General features: G+C 39.3%; 1 protein-coding gene across 7 annotated transcripts in view; it reads right to left on the minus strand.

The window, feature by feature from the left end:
- LOC148865343 (uncharacterized) overlaps positions 1 to 12,129 on the minus strand; it is a 28,979-nt gene extending 16,850 nt beyond the window's left edge. For 6 of the 7 annotated variants that reach the window (XR_016110063.1, XR_016110061.1, XR_016110059.1 and 3 more), the window contains exons 1-2: positions 11,895 to 12,129; positions 10,568 to 11,614 (exon numbers count right to left, since the gene is read on the minus strand). Coding sequence is in view for 2 of the 7 variants with exons in the window: in XM_088978787.1 (XP_088834913.1) it covers positions 10,568 to 10,645 (78 nt within the window). In the remaining 5 variants the exon portion in view is untranslated. Of the gene's footprint in view, positions 1 to 10,567; positions 11,669 to 11,894 lie in introns of all 7 variants that reach the window. The other variant, XM_088978788.1, reaches the window with a different exon arrangement.

Consider the following 12,129-nt stretch of genomic DNA (forward strand, 5'->3'; position numbering starts at 1 on the left):
TATGTTGAAAACATAGGTCCTAAGGTAGTTCCCTAGGTACCATAACCATACTTTCTTAATAATTATTCATAATTTTCACAAGAAAAGTATAAAATTCATATTAAAGTATAGAAAATCAACATACAGTAGTAGTTGTAGTAGTAGTAGTAGTAGTAGTAGTAGTAGTAGTGTAGAAAAAGAAGAAGAAGAAGAAGAAGAAGAAGAAGAAGAATATATGGAAGAACAAAATGTGCTGACTAGATAAAATTTTAAGTTCTTGCTTACTTGGTTCAGGTTTTGAAGTCTTTGAGGGTTCAATACAGCATTTAGCAATGTTTGTGTTGATTAAACCCTAATAAATAAGAAAACAATAAAAAGGAATTAGTATATAAACACACAAAATGATTATTTTGATTTAATTATGTCTATTTTATAATTATAATCTCAAAAAAGAATGAACAAAAAAGTACTTTATAGTAGGAAGTAAAAAACTGCTTGGCGATCAAGCGAGGCAAGCCTCAAAGGGCGCCTTGTCACCTAGGCGGTCGCATTGACAACTATGCTTATCCCCACACTGGTGTGTTTTATGCAAAGCTAATGGTTAGAACTGTTCCCATCTACTTATCTCTTATTCCTTTACTGCATATATATATATATATATATATATATATATATATATATATATATACTTGTTTTTATAAATGATGAAATTTCAACCTATAAGCTTAATAACCAGTTTCTACACGGTGATTTCTAAGTTGCTGACCAACCGACTCAAAAAGGTGATTGGTAAGTTGGTCCTTCCTTCTCAGGTGCCTTTGTGGACCAAAGGCAAATCTTGGATGGTCCTCTTATTGCAAACGAATGCATAGATTCTCGACTTTTTTATCAGCAAGGCATAGATTCTCAATTGCGGCAAGGGGAACCTGGTTTGGTGTGCAAACTAGATCTCGAGAAAGCCTATGATCATGTGTTTTGGCCTTTTATTGACTACGTGTTACGGAGAATGGGGTTTGGGGTTGTGCGGAGGAAATAGATTTCCGACGTATTTCAGCTCCCTGGTTTTCAGTGCTCATTAATGGGGAGTCGGAAGGTTTTTTTCGAAGGAGGAAGGGGTCTTCATCAAGGTAACCCTTTATCCCCTTTTCTTTTTACTTTAGTAGTGGAGCCATTAGGCAAGTTGGTGAACAAGGCAGTCAAGGAAGGCTTTATTCAAAGTTTTTCGGTGGGTACTAATGGCCCAATGATTACCTTGTTACAGTTTGCTGACAACACTCTTATCTTCTCAAGAGCTACTCACTCACATTTGTTGTTCCTCAGATGTTTACTGATCTGTTTTGAAGCAGCGTCAGGTCTGAAGATAAATCTGCAAAAAAGCCAGATCATTCCGATAGGGGAGGTCCCACAAGTTGCATAGTTAGCTGCTACCTTGGGCTTCCGGATAGGTTCTTCGCTTTCAAATTATTTGGGCCTCCCTCTTGGTGCAAATTACAGGTCTACTGCTGTTTGGGATCCAGTTATTGAGCGGAGTAAGAGGAAATTGGCAGGGTGGAAAGGAAAGTTCTTGTCTGAAGAAGGGAAGGTGGTCTTAATTCAGAGTGTTCTCTCTAGTCTGCCAACCTGTTATTTATCACTATTCTCTTTGCCTGCTTCAGTTGCCAGTGTTCTGGAGAAATTAAGGAGGGATTGTTTATGGGATAGACCTAATGAGGAAAAGAAATTGCATTTGGCTTTGTGGAATTCTGCTTGCACCCCAAAAACTATGGGAGGTTTGGGTTTCAAAAGGTTGTGTTTGTTAAATGATGCTCTAATGTGTAAATGGTTGTGGAGATATGGGGAAGAGTTGCACCAGTTGTGGCACCTGGTCTTTTTTTTTTTTTTTTGAAAATTAAAGAGCACAATTCATTAAAATAAAAAGAATTACAGAGGAAGGTGATAAGAAATCACCCGAGAGAAGGAAAGATGGAAAGACTACTTGGACACTTCTTACACTAGACAATAGCCACCAAAAGACTCTGGAAAGAGAACAGCAGAACTAATTCCTCCTGCACCAAATCCTAGACCGAAAACAACAAGGACAACTACAACGAACTAATTTCTCTTGCTCCACAACAGGCCTACAGCACTAGTGTTTGCAATGGAATAATGGCTCGGCTCCCTTTGTTTCAGCAACATGTCTCTTTCAAGGTGGGGGATGGAAGTAGAATCACCTTTTGGAATGGTATTTGGTGTTCGGACCAGCCTCAGGCAGAGTTGTTCCAACCCCCTTTTCTTGTTATCTGTAAGGATGGTGCTGTTAAAGATTTCTTTGAGCTGATTAGTAGGCAGGTGGTGTGGGTTCCCAGATTTCATAGAAATCTAATGACTCCAAGTGGATCTCCTGGGAGGGTTGTTAAGCAGTTTGAATGCTATCCAACCCAATCCTAATTCCAGGGATGTCAGGCCGTAGTCGAACAGGAAGGAGGTTCAGTTTTCAGTTCGTTTGGTTGGCTGTTAAGGATAAGGTCCAGTCTGATGAATGCCTGTTGAGGCGCGGAACAGAGCTGGATACCACCTGTAGCCTTTGTGGCGTAGCATATGAATCCATCAATCATCTATTGATTCACTGTCCCTACACCTATCAGGTCTGGTGTCATTTCATCAGGCTGTTCCACCTGGTTTGGGTTTCCCCCAGTGTTTTAAAAGCGCAAGGCGCAAAAAAAATGCAGGGGTCAATTTGTGCCTGAGGCGCAAGGCGTGCACCTTCTTAAGCAAGGCACAAAAATAAAAAAAGGCTAAAAAATCCAAAAAAAAAATGCCAAAATTTTTCAAAAAATGCAAAAAAATTAAAAAATTATTAAACATAATATTAATAAAATATAAACTTTAATTTTAAAATAAATGCTTTAAAAAACCTAATATCTAATATTAAAATACATAAATATAACATGTAAAGCATATTCAAATGAGAATTTAAAATAAAATTAAATATATAAAGCATTTTCAAGCATATAAAACCCACAATCTCTTTTTCCTCAATTGCACTACTTCAAGTAGTAGCTAATGTGATGTAAAACATATTACATTCCTGATTCTATGAGTCGCCTTTGTACCACAACCCTCGAGGCAAGGTCCACGTTAGGTCTTAAACTCTTAGTCCTCACACACAAAAAAAAATAATGATTTTATAGTTTTAATTGCTTTTTAAGAAGACATTTTATTAGGATGAATGAATGAACAACATTACCAAATAGGGGGTTCTCGAAGCCCCTGGCCCAGCCACTAGACACAAAAAAAGCAAAAAAGCATCAAAGTTTCAAAAGGCACACGCCTAGGTGCACCAGGCATGCACCTTTTGAAAGGGCAGCGCCTAGGACCTGAGTGAGGCACGCCTACCCTGAGATGCGCCTCACCTGTGCACCTAGGCACGCCTTTTAAATCACTGGTTTCCCCTGCCTCTGTGGCCAATTTAATCTCAGGTTGGAGGTTAAACTGCTTCTCAGATAAAGGCCAATTCTTGTGGTAGAGCCTGCCTTTTGCAATTTTTTGGGTGGTGTGGAACGAGCACAATCAGAGGATTTTTTAGTCTAAATCCAATGCAGTGGAGGTGGTTTAGGGAAGGTGGAAAGGCTGCTTGTGAGCTGGACTAGGTGATCAAAACTTTCTGTGGATGTGCCTGCTAGCTCTTTCTCTTATCAGTGGCAGTCCATCATTTTTTGAGTTTTCTTTCTTTTGGAAATTATAGAGCTCTCTCTGTACATCATCTGTGCATATTAAAGGCACACTTCTTTTGTATATGATTGAGGGCTTCTCGCCCTCCTCTTTTCACTAATACAATACCTTCTTATTATCTATAAAAAAAAGGTTTGAGAATGAAAGCTCATACAACCCTCAGGGAGGCACGCGTTGCAGCCTCCCCCAATAAATTACAAGGAAGAAACAATACATATCACAATTGAGACCAGAAAAGGTCTTCCCTGTTTGCCCCTGCTTGGCTAACACATCTGCCAAAGCATTTGCCAATCTCCCCACCCGCTGTATAGAAGTAGACATATTCCTTGTCAATAACAAGCAACTTTCATTAATCATTAATAAAATTTAAGTACAAAAAAGGGGAGCTAAACTGTCTTAACTGTTTTTACTACATATAAAATTAATTAAAGAAAAAGATATTACATGAGAAACATGACAAGAAATCACCCGAGAGGAAAACAGACACTAAAAACTTACACCCAGGACCACCTAAAAACATAAAATAATCAAGACAAAAGACTCCACATTAACCACCTTTAATCAACTCCAAATTCAAGGACCCTAATCAGAATCCATACACCCGATCTCCCTACATCTCCTCCTCAAGACTTAACCTCCTCCCGTCAATTTCTTCATCCCACAAATCACCCCTTTTCTTGACTTCCAATTTCTTCAGCCTCTCTTCCATCCTCTTTCTCTCAAACACCTAAAAAGCCTTCTTAGCAAACTCCTCGCCTCCCTAAAAAAAATTAAGTCAAGACTTTTACCAATCTCACCTTCTCTCTCAACAATTTTCTTGATAGGGGCTCTTCTAGATCCCTCCTCCTGCTCCTCAAGACTGCTATCAACCAATCTCACTTCAGAACTGACAGCTGATTCGTTTTCTTTAAGCACCTGATAGTCTGAACTGATGAGAGCCCAAGAATCCACCTCCCCAAACTCTTCAAATGAAGATGCTAAAACCTTCCCCCCTCTTCTTTTATAAACCTTTTTAAATTTTTTTCAGTCCAGCACCAACCAAACCATGTTTTAGCCAACCTCCTCTTCTAACTTTGTCGGCACTTCCGCCCTCTTCTAAATGTAGTAAAGGTCCCAGTCCCGAAAAGGTCTCCAACACCTCCTCCCACTGGTCCCATTTCACTCTCGGGCTTATTTTCAACTCCGTGACCCTCCATGCTTCTCAAAATGTGTAAAGAAAATAACTCAAATATGTAACAAGATCAAATGAAATACTTCTGGAACCAACAACACCTTTCTGGTGTCCTAGACTGTCTTCCCACAAAAGATTCCTTTTCTGTAAAACAGAAGAAGAGAGAGAAGAGGCAGTCGTTCTCTCTAGAAGCCTCCAAATCAGGCAGGACTTGAACTGCCCCTTACAGAAAACTCCAAGGAACCCTAAAAAATTACGGTGCCACTTCCTATGTCAAAATTGAAGAGTCCAACAAAAAACATGACTCTTCCCCTTTCTCCAGTTTTTCCTGATTCTGATGAGAAACCCTAGACCAGCTACAGGGCAAACAGGACTCTTCCCCTTTCTCCAGTTTTTCCTGATTTTGATGAGAAACCCTAGACCAGCTACAGGGCAAACAGGACTCTTCCCCTTTCTCTAGTTTTTCCTGATTTTGATGAGAAACCCTAGACCAGCTACAGGGCACACAGATCCACTAACAAATCCAAAAACTGGGCTTACCTAAGAACTTCGATCAGCCTCTTAAATCACCATGCAACCGGTCGATCTAGGGCTGCATGAGGAAACAACTTAAGGAACCTTCAACCTTGCTCTGATACCAAGTAGAAATCACTGATTGTAGATTTAGTTGAATTTCTTGTGAAAGGAAAAGGGGAGGAAGATAAAGATTTCAGTAGTAGAGAAGAAAAGAAAGAGAGAAAAGAGTAGGAAGTCAACCAGGATTCTTGAATTAACCCTAGCCGCCAACCCCTCATTATATTTATACTTAACTTAAAGGATGAGATATTACAAGGATGCCCTTAGTAGGGTGGCTACTAATGTAGCTGAACAATCACAACTTAAAAAAATAAACTAATGGGCCTAAAGCACAACAACTTCCTAACTAAATATCTTAAAATAAGAATAAAAAAACAACTAGGCCCAACTCAACAGAGACCACACTCCCAGGTTTCCAGCTTGCATCCACCCTATTACCAGCTTGGAGTCTCCTTCCACTTCTAATTGCTGCATCACCCATTGTTTCGCCAGTTTCAAACCTTTAAGTAAGGCCATTACTTCTTCCCTTAATGAATCTCCCACCCCAATTGGGCCTGAGTAAAGGGCCAAGACTATTCCTTCCTCGTTTCTATACACACCCCCAACTCCCGACTAACCTGGATTACCCAAGGAGCTTCCATCAAAGTTTAGCTTCACCCTAAACTGAAGCGGTGGTACCCAACATTCTTGTATCACAGGGGAGGAAGGCAAGGATACAACTATAGCACTCCAATTTCTAATTAAGTCAGCTGAAGAGAAGTCCTTGAAGAGATGATGTACTTTCAACCAATGCATAACCTTGATGGTGACAACCTCCACAAGTGCTTCCTTGGACTTTTCTTGCCCTAGGAAGATCCTATTGTTTATCTTCCCAAATTGACCATAGGATGGCTGCTCTTGTTATTCTCCACATTACCCTACCCCTTTTCCTTGGTTGTCGAAAGAAGCTAGAGTAAAAAAGGTTCAGCACACCCAAGGGAGGTCCCATCTATAACTAAACAAAGAAGAAAATCAATCCCACAAATAATAAGCAAAAGGACAAGAAATCAAAAGATGAGTCGATGTCTCACCATTTCTTAAGCAAAGGTAACAAATATGTGAGGAAAGGCTCCAGTCTGGCCTTCTTCTTTGAAGTACATCCATAGTATTGAGATCTTTTGAAGAACCACTTCCCAGCAAAAAGCCCTAACCTTTAGCGGCACAAGAGAATACCAGATTTCTTTAGCAGAAAAAGAGACAAACACAACAGAAGACTGAACTAAGGCGTTGAAAAAAGATGAACAAGAGAAAGTCCCTAAAGAGGACTCTTTCCAAATTCTACTATCTAGGTAGGAAAGATCTAGGAAAATTGAATTCAACACAATGAATAACTCACCTACAAAAACCAATTCTAAATCCCTCAAGCCTCTTCTCAAACCCAAATCCCAAGTCCCCTCAGACACACAGTGAGGATATGATTTTGAATTTATTTGGGGAAAGAGAATATATTACCGGGAATCTATCCTTAAGGGGGGTGTTCCCAAGCCAAAGGTCCTCTCAAAACAGAATTTTATTACCTGAGCACACATCAAATCTGATGAAAGGCTGAAAGGAAGGCAAGACTCTAGTAATTGCTTTCCAAGGGGAGAAATGAGAAGCCCTAGGGTCGACGACAGCATCCCATCCATTAGTTGCCATCACATGAATGCTTTCCACCACCGAGTGCCACAAACTGTCTTGCTCCAAAGGAAATCTCCACAACCACTTTCCTAACAAAGCTACATTTCTTAATCTTATATTGCCAATGCCTAGACCCCCCGCTTCCTTTTTCCTAGAAACTACTTCCCACTTCACTAAATGGTTCTTTTATGAGTCACCCGGTTCCCACAAAAAATTTCTCATGAACTTTTCTAACTTATTGGTAACCTTGGCAGGAAGCTTAAAGGTAGACAGAAAAGACACCAGAAGGTTGCTAGAGTGGACTTGATTAAAGTGATTCTACACCTGGTGAGATATAATTTCTCTTCCACCCTGCTAACTTAGTGAATATTTCTAAAACTAGGTACCAAAAGTTTTATATTATAGGATTTCCTCCCAAGGGCAAACCTAAATATACCAGAGGCCAACCACTTACCTCACAACTTAAAGCCCTAGCCACCAATACACAACTCTTGTTCCAATTGATTTTCATATTGGAGACTCTCAAAATGCATCACCACCAATCTCAAATTATCCATCTCCTCAATTTCCCCTTCACAAAAGAGAATGATATCATCCATAAATTGTAGGTGAGTGACAATCACTTGTTGCCTCCTAACTCTCCAACCTTTTAGTAGATTTCTTGAATCAGCCCTAGAAATCAAGACAATTAGGACATCCAATACCAAGGTGAAGAGGAAAGGTAACAAAGGGTCTCTTGTCTAAGGCCCCTCTTTGCAGGAAAAAAGTCCCTACCTACTCCATTCACTAAGATTGAAAAGTGACAAGAGGTAATACAACCCTTCATCAACTTACACCATCTCTCCCCAACGCCTCTATTCTTCAACACTTCTAGCAAAAAATCCCAATCCACCAAATCATAAGCCTTTTCTAAGTCAAATTTACAAATCAGACCCTTTTCTCCTTTTCTTTTTTTGTAATCCACACATTCATTGGCTATTAAAATCTGATCAATAATTTGTCTCCCTTTCACAAAGGCCCCTTGATTTGGTGAGATTAAGGAAGGACTTTCTTGAGTCTTAGTGCAAGAACTTTAGAAACGATCTTATACAAACTCCCAATCAGACTGATCGGTCTAAAGTCCTTGGGCCGAACTGCAGGCACCTTCTTAGGGATCAAAGCTATGAAAGTAGCATTTGCACCCGCATTTATTTTTCCTCTTTCAAAGAATTCCAAGAAGACCTCCACTAGGTCATCACCTAAAATGTCCCAACAGTCTTGATAAAAAGCCATAGTGAATCCATCTGGGCCTGGGGCTTTTGAAACCTTTTCTTATGTAACTATGGATGATATTCTTAGGAAATGGAAGAAGCGGCAAAAATCTGTTCCTTATACACCTGCTACTACTCATCTTTGGTTTCCACCAGAAATGGGATTTATCAAACTTTGATGGTAGTAGAATGGGAAACCCAAGACCATCAGGAATTGGAGGTGTATTTAAGGATGATGAGGGGAGAATAATCGCATTATTTTCAGGCCTGGTGGGAGAGGGAGATTCTCTTCGAGAAGAGGTTTTGGCAATGATGAAAGGAGTCCAAAGCGCAAGGTCTTTGAATATTAGGAGATTAGTAGTGGAGGGGATTCACAGTTGGTTGTAAATTGGCTGCATAGTGATGAAATGAAGATGTGAATTTACAACAATGAAAAGAAAAATATTCAGATGGCTAACAGGGATATGGAAGTATCATTCATCTGGTGCAAGCATAGCACCAACTCTTTTGCAAATACTCTAGCAAAACAAGGGGTGGGACGACAAGTTCTGTTCTGGGCACAATTGTAAGGGAAGGGTGAAATTAAGGGGAGAGAAAAGATGTTTTATCTCTCACTGTCTTTTCTATGTTTTTTACTCACTGCACTATATCATTTTTCTAATCTAATGAAAATTTACAGTTGCTGATAAAAAAAAAAAAAAGAGCTAATTCTGTGGTTTGACATCTTAGGTTGAAATTTGAAATCCAAAAATGAGAAAACTGTTTTCTGTTGTATGTATTTCTTTTTCTGAGATGGGGTGCTAGACCTTATTTGGCACCATACTCTTTTTTATTTTAATTGCAATATTTCCTTGATTTACTATTCAAAAAAAAAAAATGCAACATGTCCTTCAAGAAGTACATGTGGTCAAGAAGAGAAAGTCCAAGCACCATGAAATTCCAACTCTAGGAATTCCACTAATATATCCAAGCACCACCTCAAACATTATAATTGGCAGATTCATGTATCTGAACCAGAAACTCTGGGCTAAGGTAGTTCTGAAAAATATGCAGAACAAAGCCTCTCATAAGGTCTTTTTTTTTGTGTGTGTGTGAAAGGTCGCATAAGGTCTTGATATCGAAAAACATAGCTCAAGTGGCACCAATTATGTATAAAGGATAATAAAAGTCCATTTAGCTTTCCCTATGGACACATGGGACAGACTTATTAACTGACATTACCTAGCTTGTTTTTATTGGGCTATTTTTATAATTAAAACTTTCCCAATGCTACCAGATTTACATGCAAATAGTCTGATATTCAGGTATTGGCAATCGATCATATAAATGCAAGGCAACCATCTACACTAGATTGAAAAAGATTTATTGAGTACCCCAAAAATCAATTGTAAATACAATATCCCCAGGTATATGAAAGAAGATATCATGACCGGATTGCCTTAATTTTCAGCTGCACTTTAAGGTGTCAGAATTGAATTGCAAAGAATAAATCTGAGGATATGAAAAACAAAAACTTGTATTTATTTTTCTTTGTCCTTTTTTGTTTCTAGCCTTTCTCAATGGTTTATTCATATGAGTAGATGATAAGCACCATATGGCCCAATTCATAAAACATTTGCAGGAATGGATTGAACACGCACAAAGTGTTATTTGCATGGTTTAAAGTATCAATACACACAAACAGGCGTATCGGGTGTTCAATGCTTTATAACTTTTTTTTTAGTTTTTTTCAAATTGTTTCAGGGGGTTGGTTTTAGGCTTGCCTACCCCCTGAAAGTGGCAAATTTCCAAAACACCCCTTATTTGGGGTTTCAGAAAAATAACGATAGCCCAATACGGGGTGTATAGTATCAAAATTTTGAACCTTGGTTATTTGCAACAAAACCCTGAGAACATGGGGTGGAAAATATGAACCCATGATTTAAAATACTTCGCTTGGTAACCTAACTGTTTCAGAGGCTCTTGAGAAAGTAGCCAATTCAACACATAGGAACTATCAGCATATATAACATAAGTTACATAACAAATTTAATAGTTTAACCCAGACAGAATGTCATACCAAAGCTTCATGAGACATCGTATGTCACTAACTCATTGATAAATATCATTGTAAAACAAGAAAATAGGAAGCTACAATAAACAATTCCATGCAAAATAACTGTAACTGAAGCCAGCAAATATGTTCAATCAAGAGAATTGAGAAAATAAATAAGAGATGAACCTTTGTCAGTATGTCGGCATCATCAGTCCTAGCCTTCTTTCCATATCCTGGTGGCGGAAATGGAAAGCAGCGAGACATTGCACGGAAGCCCAGAATTAGCAACTTGGGCTCCTTCTACCAACACAAAAAAGTGACTTAGTTTCCAGTACTGTTGTTCCAAGAAGGGAACGGACCAGCAACAGCGCTCCTGTCCATGCACCATGTCCCCGCAATCATTTCCAGGTTCAATAACGCCCCATGATATTCTCAGCCCCAAAATTTCCCAAATTCTTCTCTTGCCAGAAATGGAACCGGGGATTGAGCAGATGTGTGTAGATTCCACGCAAATCAAAACTAAATGAACTCAACCTATTAAATCTACTGCAAGGGGTCAGTGCACTAGCTTGACCGGTGCCCAATAGGGAAAATACCAGAAAAAAACAAATCAACCGTATCCAGACAGTGAACAAGGTTATCTCATCCCAGACAGAAAAATTGAATAACAAGATAGCATCTGAGGTACAGAATACATCAAGCTAAGTCAATCCAAATGGCTTCTTGAGGAACGAAGAATGTCCACTGCAATCCGATTCTCTGCCTCCCCTTACGGGACAATAAAGAACCATCACCTGCTCTTTATCGGAGAAAACCAATGTAAAGGGCATCTCCCAGCACAGAAAATCAACTACTCGGGGAGCACAAGATACAAACACCCAAACCTCCAATCAAGGAAATACGAAATTCTGAATCACCATTTTCACATTCTAAAATACAATCTTCTTCCATGTCCAGAAAAGCAATCTTCTACCATCTCCTACTGCAGATTCACCGTACAAAAACGTCGTTAAACACAACCCCAGAAGAGCTGAATCCACAAAGCCAACTCAGAACAAAATCCAAACTTGCGCCCATAATATAACCCCTCTCGATCTCGACTTCACACTGAACACCACCACCTCAATAATCCAATACTCCCCTCCTTATTCCGCCAACCTGTACACTGATCGTAACCCTAACAGTCGAACCCCACAAAATTAGAGCCGTCCCCACTGACGATCCGATCAAACCCTAGCAAAATCCATCAGCAGAAACACGCCAATCACACCCCCAGTAAGAAAAACCCTAATATTAAATTGTTCAAAAGCGAATAAAACATACAAATATGTCAAACCCAGTAAATTAATAAAACAAAGAAACTATTATTCTCTATCTCCCCTTTCTTCTCGGCTTCTACCGAAACAGAAGACGAGTTGCAGAAGCTCGATTGAGAGCATTAATGCAACGAGGGGAAAGGGAAGAGAGAAGACTTATGATGATGAAAACCTTATTAATTTTTATGTATAATTACCTTGTCCGCTACAAAGAAGACATTGTAGGAGGACAAGATCTCAGAAATCAAAACCGATTTCAAAAGCTGTTCTTGTTTCTCACTCTCTCTGTCGTGGGTGTCTTTCTTTGTGTATGTGTGTGTTCGGTTCTTTCTTCTTTGTCTACTCTGTCCATATATTTATATTTATTTTTTTCTTCAGACCCCAAAGGAGTCACACGCGATGGAAACTTGAAAGGAGTGCGACCCCAATTTC

This window comes from Nelumbo lutea, chromosome 3 (genome assembly GCF_056320005.1).
Source record: "Nelumbo lutea isolate HS-2025 chromosome 3, American lotus-T2T, whole genome shotgun sequence".
Lineage (NCBI taxonomy): Eukaryota > Viridiplantae > Streptophyta > Magnoliopsida > Proteales > Nelumbonaceae > Nelumbo > Nelumbo lutea.